The sequence below is a fragment of the Trachymyrmex septentrionalis genome, unplaced genomic scaffold (genome assembly GCF_001594115.1).
Source record: "Trachymyrmex septentrionalis isolate Tsep2-gDNA-1 unplaced genomic scaffold, Tsep1.0 scaffold202, whole genome shotgun sequence".
NCBI lineage: Eukaryota > Metazoa > Arthropoda > Insecta > Hymenoptera > Formicidae > Trachymyrmex > Trachymyrmex septentrionalis.
Window position 1 is genome coordinate 455,189 of NW_017305203.1, and position 19,972 is coordinate 475,160.

Consider the following 19,972-nt stretch of genomic DNA (forward strand, 5'->3'; position numbering starts at 1 on the left):
TTCTAAATGTTCGAAGACTGAATTAAAGCATTCAATGCAGCAGCCTAACACGCTTTGAAAGCTTGAAACAATTAATTGAAATTTAATTTTTCCAACTAACTATTGTATGTTACACTGAAAAAAGTTTGATTATAGCTATTAAATGTTGAATTAAAGGAAATCAAATATTTAGCAAGTATTATCGGTAAGTATTATTGGTAATACCATTTGGTAACATTTACTAAATATTTATAAAAGTAAAATTATGTTTAGTTATATTACCTGAACATTTAATTAAAATATTTCACTCAACATTTAGTAGTTATGACCAGACTTTTTTTTCAGTATATGAGACTCATTTGTTTCTAGAAATTTTGTTCTGATTAAATTACTATTACATATACACAATACATATATTAGATACATTTCTTTTAGAAAATATGGAACAATTAGATGCTTCTTATTTTTAATAGATATAAATCTTGAAATTAACATATTAAAATATTATAATTTTGATATTATTTTACGAAGAAAACTATATCAATGTAGATCCGATATTCACATTGGAAATGTAATGTACACATACACACAAATTATGCTACACAAATATACATTTAATACAAATATGCTAGATATATTTTTTAAATAAGACCAACGTGACAAGTAACCCCATTTTCGTTTCATCTTCACGACCTTCAGTCATTCCCGCCGAGAATGAAACAGGAATATCTGAGAAACCGCTCGGACTATCCAGGGCGACTATAAAGTACGCGTGACGCTAAAATTAGCGGCATCCATTGCGTCAACAAAAAGAAAAACGACGCTCCCGTTTTGTGTCACAGGCTACTATTGGCCGACGCGAGAAACCAATCTTGTTTTCTCACGCGATCAAAAGCGGGACGCGGCTACGTGACAAATTTCAAATTACAAATCTGAATTTGACAATATCAATTTATTATTTTGTCAATTTAATTTAAAGATGACGAAATAGTATTGTAATAATTGTTGCGTAAAAATATCTAAAAAAATTATATAGAAAATACGTTATATAAAAAATAAAAATCGATTTGAAGCTTCATATTAACTTTTCTCATATCCCAATATCATCAAATATTTGTAACGATTAAATATAATAATAATATAGTATATTTATGATTTTGTTTTTTAAATATTTATTAAATTCATAAAGTATACACTTTTCGTAAAAAAATGTCAGTAATGGTTCGTGAAATTAACAAATCAAAAGAAGTGACATTAAGAGAAAGAAAAAAAGAAAGAGAGAAAAAGAGAGAAAGAGAGCCAAATAGAAAAAAGGAGAATTAATTAAACTATGGTTGATCTATGAATTCATCTACCGAAATTGTATCACGAATAAATAAAGGGAATAACTGCGTCATGATAATGGATTGCGGAAATGGAGTATAGTTTACTGAGGCAAGGTTGAAAAAGCACAGCCGCACCTACGCAGGCCGTTAAATTTAAAGATGGCTTATGCAATCACCTTAGGCCATAAGAATTTTGTGTAGCGTTTATTTCCTCATAGAGGAACTTTCCGTGATTGTATTTAAAAGACTTTGTAATTTAACATTCTTCGCAATTTAATATCCTATTCACAAATTAAATAGTCAAAACTTTCTCAATATGAAACATTTTTGGAACTTTGTTTATTACAGTTTTTCCTGGTTTATCACATTTAATAATTGTTTTCTAATTTCTTTTAATTTACTAAATTACTAATTGCAAATATGAGAGAGCACAGCTGAGCATGTATTTGAAATACTTTTATTTGAAACATAGTATTTGCAATAGAAATGTATTTTATATTTTGTATTTTAGCGCAGTACTTAAAAGTAAACTACATATTTTGTATTTAAAATTGAAAGGCTGAAAGTTTTTTGTATTTTGTAATTTAAATAATAATAAGACCACAATAATATCAATTTAAGGCTAATAAGAGTCAACGCAGAACAGAGTTAACGAGGTGCATAATCTTAATGTGGAATGATGACTTAACTCCAATATCTTTGTGATGTCTTCTTTATTCACAATTTCGAACGTTTCGACTGTCTTTTAAGTCTTTCTCAGCGTACAATCGCTTTCTTCATCAAATGTTATTGATGAATTATTAAAACCGAATACAATTATAGTCTTCATAGTCCGGAGTGTCTGAGACATCAATCAGACACGTTCGACACTCCGGATCATGAAGACTATAATTATATTCGGTTTTAATAATTTATCTGATATATTTATTGTATCCGAAGCTTCTCAACATGAGTCATTTGTGAGTCCGTTAAGCGTCCATTTCAGACTTGGAAACCTGGAGAGTGTCTTGCCTTGACGGATTACCGAATTATATTTGCGTGATATTTGATGAAGAAAGCGATTGTATACTGAGGAAGACTCAAAAGAGAGATGAAATGTTCATTGTGAATAAAAAGAAGATATCACAGAGATATTGGAATTAAGCCATCATTCCACATTAAGATTACGCATCTCGTCTCCTGTGTTGACTCGTATTAGCCTCAAATTGGTATTATTGTTATTTTAATTAGTGAGAGTTCGGTCAAGTTATTCAATTTTATTATCTAAATAATAATAATATGATTGATTTGCAATCTTAGTATTTGAAATACAAAATACAAAATACAATTATCTTACGAATACTATTTTTTAAATATAAAAGTATTTCACATATATGCCCAGATCTGTGTAAGAGATTAGAAGAAAGACTAAAAGAAAGATTAAAAGGAAGAAATTTTTAAGTTTGATTAAATACTATCCTCTTCACAATATTATCCTAATTAAGTTATTTTTATTAAAATTTCAAGTTAAAAAATTTATTCATCAATTGTTTAATAATTTTTTTAAAGTTTTATAAAAACTGAAATAATTCGAATATATTGCAACTATATCCTTCTTAATCTCCTTCTGTTTCCGGAGATCTTCAAATGTACGACAATCTTTACATTCTCACACGAAGAAAAGCAGTTCCTACAAAGATTCGAAGAATTAAAAATTATTATAAATAATTTAACAAAATTTTGTATTCGTTTGTAACCTCGCGATTCATAAATCTATGTTTCTGATAAAGATTACATGCAACTTAACTCTATTTATTTTTTCCTCATTACAGCGAACGAGTGTGGTTAGCAGTTCAATAGAGTGGCAAAATGGATGCGCGATTCAGAAGCAATCTCGATATGATCGGACGCAATGAGCCCATCACAAGGAAGGCGAAATTTTGGCAGAGTTACGTACGGGCCCTGAAAGGTAAGGACCCTTGCTTCACATCTGCATAAATATCTGATATTTCTCTTGAAATTTCCAACAAAACTATGGATTATGTATTGTATACATATTTATATTAATTATATAGGATTTTTTGCATATACAGCAAGATATAAACCTCTCTACAAATTTCTTGTATTTTTGTCGTATATCAATTTTGCACGCAGCATTTAATCAATTTAAGTTGTAGGCTGTTCATGCCGACCATTATGTATGTTTTATTTAATTTTAATCGCACACATAGTTTATCGTATAAATAAAATCATCGGAAGGATTTATCTTTTAATGATACAAAATGGAAACAGGCACTGACGACATCAGAGCTCCTGAGCACACTCACAGGCCTCGCGGCATTTTCCGCTCGGATTTTCCTGAGCTGCATTCCACCTCGTGGCCGTTTGGAAAGTCAATCTTCGAAAATCCGATTCACGCAGCCGACCGTATTAATGTTCCCGGATACAGGTGTGTACGTGAATTAGAATCACCGCACACACATTCAATAACCGTAATTTTAAAACGTACCGCAAAAACTAATCAATCAGAGCAGAAGTTTTTCTAGAGTAAGAGCTATGACGCACAAAAGAACGTAAGCAGTAAACGAATTAAACCAATCACAGTAAAGTAAGGCTATAACGTAAGCAATAACCAATCCAACGTGTTGATTTCCTTACTGCTTACATCTTGCTACCTTAAGTTTTGTATGTGTCATGTGTTCTTAATGTATTCTTAATGTGTCTTACATATCGATTCTTGGCAGGCATCCAAAAATACAAAAATCTAAATTTATCTATGCCGGCCTACTTCGCAAAATTTTACTCCTACTTTCTAATGATAATAATAACATAATAATGACATGTGTCTAATCTACCTGGTATAATGCTTTATTTAAATAAAGAATTAAGAAATTTGAAAAAATATCTATTAATATTAGATATTATAATTAAATTACATCTGTTAAACGTCAGGTATTGCGAATTAAATATTTACGACTGTATCTTTATAATTCCGATTCTGTGAAATATTAACACGATTACGTTTTCATCCCTCTTTTCCAGGTATCTACCCGTGCACCGTGAGATCTACGGTTACTCGCCAAGGCAGCTGTATCCCCATCAGTACAAACCCGTAGAACGCTTCACCCCCGGTACGTACTAAAGAACTATGACCAAAAGAGTCCAAAAGAGAGTGAACGGCGTCTTAGAGAAAGAATCGAAAGCGCGAAACGAAACGAAAACTCTTATAATACCTCGATGTCGAACGAAAGCGAGAAAGGGAGAGTAAGAGAGAGAGAGAGAGAGAGAGAGAGAGAGAGAATGAGTGAGTGAGTGTGAGAGAGAGAGAGAGAGAGAGAGAGAGAGAATGAGAAAAAAATGAGAAAAAATGAGAAACAAGGAGCGCGAAAAACAGAACGAATAGAATAGAACAGAATCGAAGAACGGGAGTAACAAAGGAGAAAAGGTATGAACACAGAGAATGGATTATGAAAATCATCAAGGCGCATCGTACCGAGAAATGTGTTAACAAATAGCTACACTTGTTCTCATGGACCTTCCTAGATTAAGTTCTCGATGTATAATATAACCCGGTGCTTTTGGCTTCTGGCCGGCGGTTTTAAAGGGGACGAAAAAAAAACAAGCGGAATGAACAATCATTCTCGAGAGAAAGACATCGTCGCATCTTACGTACGCACGCGGCTCTCCGGGCCTTTCTCAGAAGCCAGAAACGCCTCCCCGGAGAGGTACCGTACATCACATTCTTACCCTCCACCTTGCCTGCACATTTAACTGTGAAGAAAAAAGAAAAATCAATTAAGAAACTATCAAAAATGGATTTACCATCCCGCCAACGCCAACCTCGTCCTCATGCTCTCCTCTAAACCCCGATTTTACGCCACGTGTCACTACTCAGATGTGTAAAATGTGTATGCACTTTTTTGGACGTACGTGTAAATCAGACCGTTTGTTTAGTCTCACTGTAAATCGTAATAATAATATCGTGTCTACCTTCATACCATTACGCCATGTGTAATACTAATTAATTATTTTACGCGTCTCTCTTTGTATCTAAGTTATTATACTTATATCACTCTATATGAGAACACGTTTACGTACGTATAAATATATGTACAATATGTTTCAATATCTGAAGACTTCTCTGCCTCGCGAAGCTCCACTTTAGAATTATATCCCTGTCTTTCGATCCTAATCAATTCACCGAGATCAAACACACAATCAGATCAACATGACATAAACTTGTAATAAAATGCTCTATCATAAACACAATTAGAAAAAATTGGGGTAGATTGTAATAACTTCAGTAAAATATTTAATTAAAATCATACACACACTGTGATTTCAATATTTGATATTCAAATTATTTGATATTCAAGTTTTACAATTGCCTCAAATTTCTCTACATTAAATTAACATCGCCTTTCATTATCATGTCAGCTTTTTAATATTCTAATTCAATAAATTTTAAATCACTTATAAAGCGTAAATATAATCTGTTATTTGAAAATTTTAAAAACATCAAAAACGATCAGCTCTATAAAGAAATAGATTTTTCTAAATTTTCGGCATGATAAAATAATCTTTTTTAAATAAAGTTTTTTCGTTATAATAATAAATGTATAAAATTTTCTCTTCTAATAATCATCACACATTTTTCTAATAATCAAATTAACTACTAATTTTAATAAATAATTATATCAACGGATTGACCATTATCGATACCATGCTTAACTTGAATCGAGCATTCAGGCATCACGGATCATCGTTCATCGTTCACCGTTCCATCGATCATGGATCACACGTGGATCATGCGTCTCGTGCCCAAGGTGTCGCCCTGTGACTCGTCTCTAGAGAGAAAGCATTTTCTAGTTCGTCGTATGTCCAGTAACGATTCAAAGTCATCAGAATGGGGTATCATTGACGATTCGCGCGGTCTCGCATGCCCTGAGCAGAGATTCTGATTTCTGATTTCCAGGCGCTAGACCCAACAAGTGGCTCATACTGAATCGCATCATCGATTTGAGCGACCTTAGATGCCAACAGATCTCTCGAAAGTGGGAGACCAAAGAGCGAATCGCGCTCACCTCCCGAGCGCGACGTCATTGCTTACGAAACACGATAAACTAATGTCATGCACGATCCAAATAACCTTGCTTATACGCGAACCCTTTACATTTACGAATATTACACTATACATATGCACTATACATATGCACTCTTTCACCCACCCAATAATTATTTTTCAACTTGTTAATGCCTATAATAAAATTATTCCGCGTGGTTTTTGCAATATTCGCATTTTGCTATTGTAATGCTTTCTTTTTTTTTTTTTTTTAATATGAGGCAATAATCTTTATACTTTTTTTATATGATTTTATTAAATGTGATATTTAATTATCAAATGAATTAATATAATTATTGTAATGTGAAATGTTATAAAGAGACAAATTCGTTAACGCGCGCGCGTAATAAAACCTTTTAATAATTTTACTTTGATTGAGATAATTATATTTTTATACAATTTCAATCTAATCATTAATTATAATTTATACATTTATATTTGCATAATAATTTAAACATTAAGATAAGTTAAATATTTATATGCATATCGTGTCACACATTTAGAGTATTTTTATGAATTTTTCATGATGTAAATACTGTACAGGATAATACGGTTTTGAATTATTAAAGTTTTAAATTAAATTATTAGATCATCTTAAAATTACACACTGTAAAGTACAATTACTTACAAATAATTACTTACAGAAATTAACCGCTTTTTAATAATACAATACAATTTCATACCGCAATCCTGAGCATATCCATTTCCTTCCTCTTTCTTTCTTTCGATATTAAAACGGTCGTCGAGAGAACATCGCGACTTTTCACAAATATAAATTCATCACAGAAAGAAAAAATATGAAGTCATTTTGAAACACATAATTACGATTGAAAATCAAAATAAAAAATTCGAGAGTATTTTTACGTTTTATGTTTTACAAGAGTAAAGAAAATTGTTATATTTTTAAAAATTTATAAATAAATTTAAGATACCACGACTAAATTTTTTATCAAAAGAATTTTTTCTGCAAAATATTTTACTTTTATACATTTTATTTTTACCTTTTTTCCAGGCTAATAATGTTAAATAATATTACAAAATTTGTAAAATAAATATATAAGAAAAAATTCATTTATCATTATAAATACATTTTAATATAATTATTAATATAGCATATATAATGTTATTATATATATATTAATAATTACAATATATCAACAATTTTTCAAATTATACGAAAACAATTTATTTTAAATATAAAATATCTATTGCATTCACTTTATATTTTTTATAAAAATGATAGCTGAAAAAAGTAAAAAAATATTCGTTTTATTTATACAATTTTTTTGTAACACATTTTGTAGTCTATTTTTCGATTCTTGATGTAACTTGCAATATGAGAGAATAATCAGAGGAGCAGGATGCGCACATGCACTATTCAGGAATCCTTAACTCTTGCAGCTGAGGTGCAGGTCGCAGCTTAATTGCGAATGAGCCAAAAAGGAGATGTAAAACAGCGAATAGAAAATGGGATAAAGCGGTGGAAAAGCTTTCTTGATTGTCATACACACTACTTTAAGCAGCATTCATATTGTACGCAATCATATAACAAATTAGTAAATAATTATATAAAAACAAAGTGGAATTGCGATTGACACAGAGTGTGTGATGGACGTAAGGTAGCTCTAAAAAGGAATAACACGTACATATGCGTAAATCGTGCGTATTTGAGCAGAGCTAGCGAAAAAGCGACGTGCGGAAAAATTCTCATTTTCAAAAAAATTTGGATAAAGAAATAAACTGAGATATAACATGGCCGCCAAAACTTGAAAAAGCTGGAAATTTTCTCTCGACGCTTTCGCGTTCTAATTTGTGCTTCCGATTTTTCAGATACAACTTGTCGCCTGTTTTCTCACAGAAATTTTTTCACTTCTTTTTATCAATGCATATATACGTAATATAAATGAAATAAAAAATAGTACAAGTACATTACACAAAAGTACACTTACATCAATATAATTTACAGAAACTGTCTTTGAATACTTACTTTAATTTTACATACTTATATTTTTTATACTTTAATAAACATAAAGAACAGATCCTTTTATGATCTAATATAAAGATTATAGGAGATCCAAGGCGATGCAAAGAAAAATCGAAAGTTCTTTTTAATACATGCTCTAATCGGCAATAATACATGCACGCGTATTTACTAACAATGAACAAATTAACGTGCAATTAATTACAACCAGATCCAGAAATTTCTATCTTTTTCAGGATATGGCATGTATTTTTCTTTCATTAATTTTCGATCCCCAATCTCCTTAGTACCCTTTTTCTAGCTTTTAAGTGATCCACCTCCGCCAAACATAATTTTTTTACGACTGGTATTGCATAATTAACGACTGCTAATCTATGATGATTACATGGACGTATATGGATCGTCGCAATATTCATAGAGGATCGCCACGAATACTGTACATAGTTTACGTCGGATTACACACCTGGATTTTAGTACGTACCGATCTTTAACGAAGGACTTTATGTAATTTATTCAAGCTTAGAAAGTTTAGGCACACTGAAAAAAATTTATGTAATTTTACATGGAAATTACATGTTTATGACGGAAAATTACTTAAATATGATTGAAAATTTACAATTTAAGTAAATTTCCAATCATATTTTAGTAATTTTCTGTTATAAGCATATATTAATTTCCACGTAAAATTACATGCATTTTTTTCAGTACAGTGTGATCGATTAACTGACTTATGACAAATGGCAGAAAGTTGATGGATTGTCAGTCATTGAAGCATTAATAACGGGAAAAAACTTATATATGAGGCATTCTACATGAAAAGGGTTTAGCTAAAGATAGACTGCTTGGGATCTTTAAAATGGTCATGAAAACATATAAGTGAACATACTGTATAATATTAAAGATAAAAAAAAGTATTATGCCTTGCACTCAAAATATGGAGGTAGTCATTTAAAGAAATTTTCTTTTAATTATCATTTGTAACTAAGATTACAAAATACATAAAATGTTTATATATATAAAGTTTCTTTGATTTTTCCCGTACTTTCAGATAAAAAGTAAATTTTTAGTGAGGAAAAAGTTAAAGTAAATTTAAAGTTAAAAAATAAATAGTATAAAAAAAATCAATTTTTTAAATTTAAATAAATAAATAAAAAATTATGTCCCAGTTTTAAAGATCTGAAAAAATTCTCAAAAATGCTCTAATGTATGTACGATAATATAAAGGAAATTTTGGAATCGCAGTGGGATTCATTCGTAAACGAATTTTGTTTTAAAAAAAAAAGTGAATCCCACTGCGATCTCAAAATTTCCTTTATGATATTGTATTCTTACATAGAGTATTTTTAAGATTTTTTTCAGATTTTTAAAAGTGAATATAATTTTTTATTTATTTACTTACTTAAAATTAAAATTGATTTTTTTCCATACTATTTATTTTATCTCACTAAAATTAACTTTTTTATCTAAAAGTATGGAAAAAATTATAAAAAATTTATATATAAACACACACACATGTATGTATAAATTGTATGTATTTTGTAATTTTAATTACAAATTACAACAAAAAGAAATTTTTTTTAAACGACTATCTCCAATATCTTTGATGCAAATATAATACTTACTCTTTTATCTTCAATATTATACAATATGTTCACTTACATGTTTTCATGATTATTTTGAATCCATTATTTTATCCCAAACAGATTATTTTTAAGTAGATCCTTTTCACGTAGAATACCTCATATAATATAATCGTAATGCTACAAATTAGAAAATTTAGAATAGAGAATTGGAAATTATTGATATATCAATCATCGTTTTATTAAAGAATGATTGTACTATAGTAAATAATCAGCAAATATTTAATTTAGATTATAAATTTAATAACACGTGCAAAATCATTAGATTAATATTTAGTAATACGAGAGGTGTTACGTTACAAAGTAAAAGCAGTCGAAAATTGATAACCTTATCGATATCGATAATTACTGCTAGTGCCAAGCTTCTATTAGCTTAAATGGTAGTGCTGAATACACAATTAATAATTACGCAAAAAGAAAGTTTGGTATATAAACCATCATAACTATAGTGTAGCCATCATAACTATAATTAGGCATATAAATCGCATTTTTTAGCAGTACAGATCATCGTCTCTCTATTTCTTTTCCATTACGAATTTTGATAACCAAGCCATTTTTTGACGATACAAACCGCCGCAGCTTTTTTGCGTCACCGACTTTTTGAAGCAGCTTTTTTCCTACAAGGTTAGTATATTTTTTTTCATTTTACGTGACGTCATGCTATTTTTTGTGACAACTGATTTTTTTACATACAGCCTCGTGTGTAACACGAGTTTACGCCAGCTTTCGATAATAAATTTTCTATGATAGAAAGAAGAAATTACAATAGACGCGCACGGCTTACAACGATATGAAAAACAGGAACAAAACCCTAACGTTTTAATTTCCCGCATTTTCCTAAGTGAACCGAATAATAACTTTAAACGAAAGTTTGAAACAGTTTCTCTATAAATTAGTACATTACAAGTCAAAGTTTCTAATTACTTGCTCATTATATTTTAAAAAGTCGTCATTTGCTAATTAAACGCAGAAATAACAAGAAATGCGTTACAAGTGCAATTTGTAATTTTTAGTACTTTTTCAGAACAATATATTCATATAAAGGTAAATGTCAAATAATTCCCCTATTTTTATTTAATAGTTCTCTCATTATAATTAATAATACCTTCTGTGTTTCGTGCATGATGTATGTACGTGTATGTATTTAATATAAAATTATTATTATTGCAAAAAAAACGAATATTGCAAAAATAATTAGAAGTTAAAACGCTACTCGCTAAAACACTAAAAGAAGAGAAAATGAAGTGTAAAAACAGAGATCAATTTGGCAAAAATTTTGGCCATATGCAAATGAATTTAAACCGATATCTCTATTAGACTCTAAAATAAATTTTAAAAGCTATCTCAGATTCTATCAGAACAATCGATCGCACATTAGCGAATTGAATATGAGACTTTGTTAATTTTCTCATCGAAAAGTATTATACTAATCATATTAAATTAATTATTGATCCTTTTCAAATAGAAAAAAATATGTATGTTGTTCAGAGAGACAATTTTAAATTAAATCCGCGTGTCTGTTTTTCTTCGATATATTTTTCGTGGCAGCGCAAAAAGGAACTTATACATATTGACACACTTATATAAATATTTTATCGTACGTACAGTAACGCCCATAAACATTTTGACATTAATATTTTTGTCTTTTCGTATTTCATGAAAAGTTAAATATTTCTGTGAAAAGAATGGTAGAGAAATTTTCGATCATGTATTTTAAAATGCAAAGATGGAGCTCTAAGTCTGTATTTAAATTTTTTTCTATAACATTTTGTTCCTAAATTACGTTAAATTGAAAATTGATTTTTTACAATATTTTCATCTTCGAAGCACTGCAGTTTGATGAAACATTATTCGGATAAAATGTAATAGAAAATATTTCAAAGTAGATTTTTTAAGCTTTAAAATGCTTTTGAAAAAAATTGATACAATAATTTTTCGCAAAGATATTAAATTTTTTATTGTATAAAATTTTATTGTATAAAAACTAATTTTAAAATTAACAATCGGAAAAAGTTTTTAAGAAATTTTGAAAACATTTATATGAATTAAGCGCATTAGAATAATTTTTTCTTTTTTGTCTTTTTTTAGTTAGCCTTTTTTAGTTTCAAAGTTAAAAATCATAAAAGACAAAGAAAATGTTTAAACAATAAAATTTTACACAACAAAAAAATTCGACATCTTTGCGAAAAATCATCTAATCATACTAATTTTTTCTAAAAAGTATTTGAAAGCCCAGAAAGCTACTTTAAAATACTCTTCTATTAAATTTTGTCCGATGTGTGTGTGATGTTTCATCAAACCATAATGCTTCAAAATAAAAAAAATATTGCAAAGAATATCAATTTTCAATTTAACGTAGTTTAGGGACAAAATGTCAAAGAAAAAAAATTGAATGCAAATTTAAGGTTCTATCTTTGCACTTTAAAATGCATGATATAGAAAACTTCTTTAAGATTTATTTATAAGCGTTATTATATTATACTGTAGATTTTTAGTAATCAGTAATATTCAATCATATAATATATAAAAAATTTATATACGAAGCGCCTTACAGTTCCGAGTGTTAAGATGTTGAACTAACATTCATTTAAATTAAATTAAATTAATTTTTTCAGAACTAAATTGAGAGCCGATAAATTATCGGATTCACACAATGATAATTTATCGGCTCTCAATTTAGTTCTGAAAAAATTAATTTAATTTAATTTAAATGAATGTTAGTTCAACATCTTAACACTCGGAACTATAAGGCGCTTCGTATTTAAATGTTTGAATATTTCAGTTCCATTTCCAATCATATAAAAAATTTCTAAATATTATACATATTCAAAATAATGAGAGTTTTAAAATGATTTTATTTAGTTCTATATTTTAATAAATTCTTAAAATTATTAAAATTCTTAAAAGTTCATGAAATTAATTGCATTATTCCTCTGTGCGCTTGCCAGTCTTATTAAAGTAAATTTAACGACGAGAAATCCGATACATTCTTTGTAAACTACTCGGAATATTCCAATATCTATCAAATATCTACACAAAATATTTGTATATTAAAAGCAAAATAGTATGAGGTTTTCGCGGATTCTCGACGTTATATAAATTAATCGATATATTTCCTATCACGGACGAAACGTAGCGAATGCGTTAAATAAATTTTGATCTAACACAACTTTAAATGTTTTAGCAAAAATATTTACATAATTTATATACAGTAAAAATTATTTTAAAATTGTAAAAAATTTGAATATTCGAATCAATCACGAAAAGTGTTCGCAACGTGTTCGTCGAAAAAAACGGTCGAACGAAGTTGTAAATCAGCTGATTCTTGCTTTCATTTTCACAAATGGCAAAATTACACGATACAGCGAAATCCTTCGACGCTGAGAAGGCTTGGAATGATCACCTGAACCGCTTGGCGGACATCGACAGACTTTACCCGAGCAAATCACCACTTTTGGCTCGTCATTTAAGCCCACCTCTCAGTACGAAACGATTGTTCGATATTCACGGTGAGTATAAAGAGCAAATATAATATTTAATTTCCAAATTGTACACATTCTTTCTTAATATTATACTAAATACTATATCATTTGTACAGCATTTTGATCTATTATAGCTGACATATCATATGAAATTGACGCATTGAATAATAACAAATATAAATAAAGGGCCTATAAAAAATTAAGATAAAAAAATCAGTGTAGTGTATAAGAATAAATAGTATTTATTCTTATATTCTTAATATAGATGTAATATAAGTCTATGGATTTTGTTACATCACTGAAAGAAAAGTGTACTAAATTTTAATAAATGCCACTTTAATATATTTATTAAATCTAAACAAATATTTGATACAAGAATTAATTTGATTTAACTATTATATTCTTGTTTAGCAAATACTTATTTTACGTGAATAAATGTCATATTATTAATTTCAAACAATTAGTTCTTAAAATTAAGTACATTTTTCTCTTAGTGTATGATTCTTAACTTACTACATTCACATCTTATATATATTTAACATAGTTTTCATATATGGATTCATTACTTCAATTTAAAAATTAATTTGACTTACCAATGTGTGTTGCGCAGCAGCGGAGTTATAACTGCGACGTTGATCTATAATATAATATCTAAATATACGACAAAATTATAAACAGCGCTCAAAAAAACTAATATTAAAAAAAATAATTATTTTGTTCGTTAAATTTTATATTCATACTTTAAGTAAATATTTAATATAATTATATAATTTTTATAAAATCTCTCTCTTTAGTGTAAGATTTTGGGGATCCCGTTTGCCTACAAATCAATTGCCTACAGTATCATTTGCCTACATCGTTTTTACCGACAGTTCGTTTGCACACAAAAATTATTGCCTACAATTCGATTGCCTACATGCACTTTTGCACACAAATAAAAATGTTAGAAACGGAGTTACTTTTGCCTACATGTATTATTGCCTACAAGTATTATTGCCTACAGCTACATTGCCTACATGCACTTTTGCGCACAAATAAAACTTTTAGAAGCAGAGTTACTTTTGCCTACATGTATTACAGCCAACAACTCACAACCTTCTACGCGAAATGAAGACCATCTCACACCAAAAAATGGGTTGGTTAGAGTTAGATTTTTTTGGAAAAATATTCCAAGCGGATACTGTCTACGCTGACATCCCACTGTTCACATGACAGATTTCTTAAAAATATATTGAAATTATTTTCTACTTAACTTTAATTTTATATTTGTGCACAAAAGTGCTTGTAGGCAATCAAGCTATAGGTAATAATATATGTAGGCAATCGAGCTGTAGGCAATAATACATATGTAAGCAAAGTAACTCTGCTTCTAAAAGTTTTATTTGTGCGCAAAAGTGCATGTAGCCAATAAAGCTGTAGGCAATAATTTTTGTGTGCAAACGAACTATCGGCAAAAGTAATGTAGGCAAACGATACTATAGGCAATCGATTTGTAGGCAAAAGCAACCATCTCTAAGATTTTTTAATTTTACAAGGAAAAGTCTGTAATCTTATTGTAATGTTTATGTTAATCCAATTTTGAACATTGAAAAAAAAAATAAAGAAATAAAGATAATTAAAATAACAAATAATATATAAAAAAATAAATAACTAGTTGTCACGCGATGCCTCCTAGGTCTCCTACTCTTAGATCAAGGTTTGTCGCATAAACAATATTTGCGAAGATGCAAAAAATTACGATCGCGCGATACTTTGTACGGCACTTCCGAAACGATTGTTATAATTCATAATATAATACGATCGCGTGATACTTTATACGTTTCCGAATCGCGTGCTGTAGGCATTAGTTATTTAACTTTTCCCTTCAATAAATTTCTGCAACTTTTCTTTCTTAATCTTCCTTTGCTGTTCATTCAAGATATTTGAACAACATTCAAATCATTCATTATACACGTAAGATAATTATTATATATAATTTCCAAAAAGGATCTTTTTTTTAAGTTTAAATTTTTGATGAATAAGAACCTAATTATTATCTATATTGCAAGAAATAAATAATTTATCTTAATTTTTTAGCCCATCCAAAGCAATGGATCTGTGAGACATTAAATTTATTTGTATAATATTCTTATGTTCCTAACTTATTATATCTTTCATATAACTAATATAATTTTCACTGATCCACTACTTTAATCTAAAAGTTAATTTTTGACTCACCGACATGATGCGCAATAGTGAAGCTGTAATTGCGATATTAATCTAAAACATATAAATATTAAAAAAAATTATAGCAACGTTCAAATTAGCAAAATATTTTTATATTTTAAAAATAATTATTTTGTATTACTCATTAAATTTTATATTCGTACTTTATGAACAAATATACGAAATAAGTATATATAATATTTATAAAATCTCTTTTCTTAATTAAGTAGAAAAATCTAATTTTACAAATAACGAATCTCTTTATTCTAATTTTTATTTAAATCTGAATATAAAATTGAAAAATAAAGAAATAATCAATTAAAATAGCAAATAATATATAAAAAATAAATAACTTATCCTAAAATTTTGTTTCGTCATTGCTATGATGCCTTCTAAGCCTTTTCCTCCTTTCATTGTACTTACACAATTCGCAAAAATATTACTTAATTCAACGGTTCTTTGTAACACACAAATACAAGAAAAAATTATAGCAGTACAAAATAATTAATGTTTAAAATTTATATTAGTTTAAAATTTATATCAATAATGATTAATTGTACTCGAAGAACGTTTTAGAAATTTTATAAAAATATTATTTGAATTTTAATTCGATAAATGTATCGCAATTTGACTAATTATATACATTACTAATGATAAACAATACTATTTTACGTTAATGGTATAAAAAACTATATCAGTATAATAGCTTAATCGCTTTACTTAAAAGAAATTATTAAATTATATTTATTTAAAAAATAAAATTTACTTTTATATTTTAATTAAAAATATTTATATTATAATATATTTAATTATTATTTCCTTCTATATTTTTTTGTCATAAAAAGAATAAAATAATATGATTTTAATAAATAAAAAAATTAAATTAAATTGCCATAAAAATATGATAATTTAGTACTAACTTTTTTCTTAATTTACTTATTCTTGTTTTATTCTTTTCAAACTATGAGAAAGTAATGATAATAAATTGGTTTCTATTTTTCGCAATCGTACAATATATATTTATAAAAACAAGACAAACTTTATTTCTCAAGATTTTATTGAATTTTTTTAAAATCCTGCCTAAAGATTCAAATCATTTAAATTTTAATAAAGAAGAAATTTATTTTTCTTTCTTAAATTTCATCTTACAAATAAAAATATTATCTCATTCTAGCAGCTTTAGATAGATCGTAAAGATAGCATTTGCTAAACAATCACTGCTAATAATATTTCGTTCTAGCTCACAAGAGAAAACCAAGGCTGCTTTACAGCCGCGTGTATAGCCTTACATAACTAGTATATATTTATAAACAATATCTATCTACCTCGGCAAGAGCTCAGTACCATTCGCGAAGCAGTCTGCAATTGATTCCAATTAAATTCGTCTCACGCGCAGGTAATCTCGTGGACGACGATTTCTTTTTGCCACGTCCGTCGGTCTTGCTGCGCAGGAAGCCGTACTTCGATCTCCTGGAACCATCACCGATGGCACCCATCAGTGCGTTTACTAGGGACCCATGGTGGTACCCAAGCTACGCGCCCTATATTCCGAGTTACGCTCAATATCGCACACCGTTCTTTCTGAGGGACAGTTACCTCAGTCCAATTAAACGTAGCTATCTATGGAGCCGACATCCTTTCAGGCCTTTCGGTATGTATGACTCACTTAGCCCTTTGACTTAAGAAACGTATCGTTCGTATTCTTTTTCAAGCTAATCAAAGATCAATGCCAACTCAATTTTAATTATTAGACCGATAATAAATCAATAATAATACATTTATTAAATACTATATTCAATAGTAATAATAACTTTATTTCAAAAATGTACGCTCGGTAAATAACGATTGCACAAGTTCACATGACGTGAGTAGCATTGGTCGTTGACAAACACTGACTACAGATGCTATTAAAAGATATCGAAGCATTGCAAAATTTCCGCTAGATCATTACGATATATTTATTAATATGTTATACGTTAAATATAACATGTGTGTACTTTTAATTCCCCACCAAATAAAAAAATGCAGACATGTGAAATATTTAAATAATTTCTTGATAAACAGTTTCTTCTTAGACCTGTAGTCAGTAATTGCAATATATGTATTTGTGATTACTTGTTTTTTAATTTTCTTAAGAAGACATTTGTAATCGCAAATACACATCTCTAGATCTAGACTACTATCGCAAAATGTTTAGAAAAAATATTGTTATAATATTATTAAGATGCGAAAAAGCTAGTATTATAATTTCTCAACTTTTCGAAAATTTTTGTATAATTTTCATCAAATAGCAAAGTATAGTAGTCTAGAATATAATGCACTTTTTTAAAACATGCACTTAACATGCATTATTAAATTACAGTTTAAACACAGTCTTACGAAGACGAGATATTTTTCGCACAGGAAGTGTTTTTCGTTTTCATTCGTTTTCATAATATACGTGAGCTATTGGAACTCATACTCATTGTCAGCCGTCTATTTTTTTACCAGTAGAATAGCCATAGTCTCGGTATGGATTTTGATCATTTTTCATACTTAGTCATTAGACATTTAGGAAAGCGTTTCTACTGGCGAAAATTTTTCTTTCAATTATACTTTAATTACAGAATCAATAAATTTTCTTCTAAAATTCGTGAAAAATATAAAATTTTTTTCCAACACAAAACGATTGAATGTGTAAAATTTAATAAATTATATATAATTTAATATATAATAAAATCTCTTAAAAATTAAGTCGGCTGGTTCGAGCATGAATTAAGTGATAGAAGTCATCGCCAGTCGTGACGTCGGAAAACAGGTCAGAATATTCTTTCATTTGTCACCTCGATCAAAAATATAAATCGTCGCGACCATATGGAGATATTTGGCACATCGGCGATATTGCTAGTGATTTTGGCACAGGCATAAAGCCGTGCCATCAGCTTCGTCGAACTGTAAAATTGAGAACAGTTGGTGCCAAAAACTGGCAAAGTCGACATTTCGGGCAACTTTGTTTTTTGAACGCGTTCCACATTTTTCAACAGAAATTTTATTCTTGCTTAATTAGCCAAGTAGTTGCTTTTCTTTAGAAGGTGAACGTTATATAATTTTTTTACAAATTAAATAACATGCAAGAAAAATCTAAAAAAACGTCCGAAAGGTGCCAGGTAACATTGCAAATATCCTTCAGACACCTTTTAGACGCGTTTTTTTATTTTTGTCCTGTTTGAAATCTCACCAAAGACAAGTGATTAACGACAGACTCGACTCTATCGACTTGAAACCGAGAATGTCCGATGCAGATTTAATGTAATGAGACCGATGCTACAGCAAACGAATGTCTATCATTTCAGGAGCGTTATACTACTATTATTCGCAGCCAGTTCCACGATTTCACTTTACCAGCCCGTGGTATAATAAACGTACCACGTATTAAGCAAAAAAAGTGAGCGATAAGAGATTAAAGTGGTCGAAGTGTTGAATCCCTCACACCCTATTTACTCGTTTAATAAGTCAAACAATCAATAATCTCAATCAGAGTCGGTGGGGATAGTGGCATCACGATACACTCCAAAAAACGATCCTCGTTTGCGCCACATTAAAGCGTATTACACTGGCTAATTAACATGCAAGTAGAACGTAACAAATAAGTGATCAGCGTATATTGTATATCGTTAATAGGCCCGTGTTACGACGGCTGTTTGAATAAGAGAGAATTCGGGCCTCTTAACCCTTGGGCTACCACGCGTGTTTGTTCATTTTTTTGTAAATCTTTATTGTATCAATAGTCCTATCAAGAAAATCCGTTCCTCCTCTCGCGTAACTCCGATTACACTTGTGTATATTAACTCGACTATTTTTCCCAAATGTTTTCCTCAGAATGCATCTTAAGAATGTTCCCTAATCCTTGTGGTAACTATTAATTACCGAGCCATTATTCCGGCTGAGGAGTCGCTGACAGAATCTCGAACACGCGGTATGTGCCCGATAATATTTCTGTGTCTCAGTGGTGAAATAGTTGTTTGTACAGTGATTAAAAAAATCTCTATTATGATGCAAATTAAGATCGCTGCATGATATACATTCGCCACATTTATTTGTTAACACTAGAAGAGTTTTAACCCTAGCTGTAACATACTGAGATCTCAGAAATCCCAGTGCAATTTGCTAAATCTAGATTTTTTTCATTGTTTCTGAATTTTTCTTTTTCTTTGAATTCAAAGCTCCTTAATTCTATCGACTTTTAAATACAATGGATTTATTCCTTAATCAATTCTCCA

General features: G+C 29.3%; 1 protein-coding gene across 4 annotated transcripts in view; it reads left to right on the forward strand.

The window, feature by feature from the left end:
• LOC108747911 overlaps nt 1-19,972 on the forward strand; it is a 28,270-nt gene that overhangs the window by 6,266 nt on the left and 2,032 nt on the right. For 2 of the 4 annotated variants that reach the window (XM_018485812.1, XM_018485813.1), the window contains exons 2-7: nt 3,116-3,252; nt 3,576-3,732; nt 4,326-4,414; nt 13,392-13,535; nt 17,110-17,364; nt 19,046-19,137. In XM_018485812.1, the coding sequence (XP_018341314.1) occupies nt 3,153-3,252; nt 3,576-3,732; nt 4,326-4,414; nt 13,392-13,535; nt 17,110-17,364; nt 19,046-19,128 (828 nt within the window). In that variant the 5' untranslated portion in view covers nt 3,116-3,152 and the 3' untranslated portion in view covers nt 19,129-19,137. Of the gene's footprint in view, nt 1-3,115; nt 3,253-3,575; nt 3,733-4,325; nt 4,415-13,391; nt 13,536-17,109; nt 17,365-19,045; nt 19,138-19,571; nt 19,669-19,972 lie in introns of all 4 variants that reach the window. The other 2 variants (XR_001939277.1, XM_018485814.1) reach the window with 2 other exon arrangements.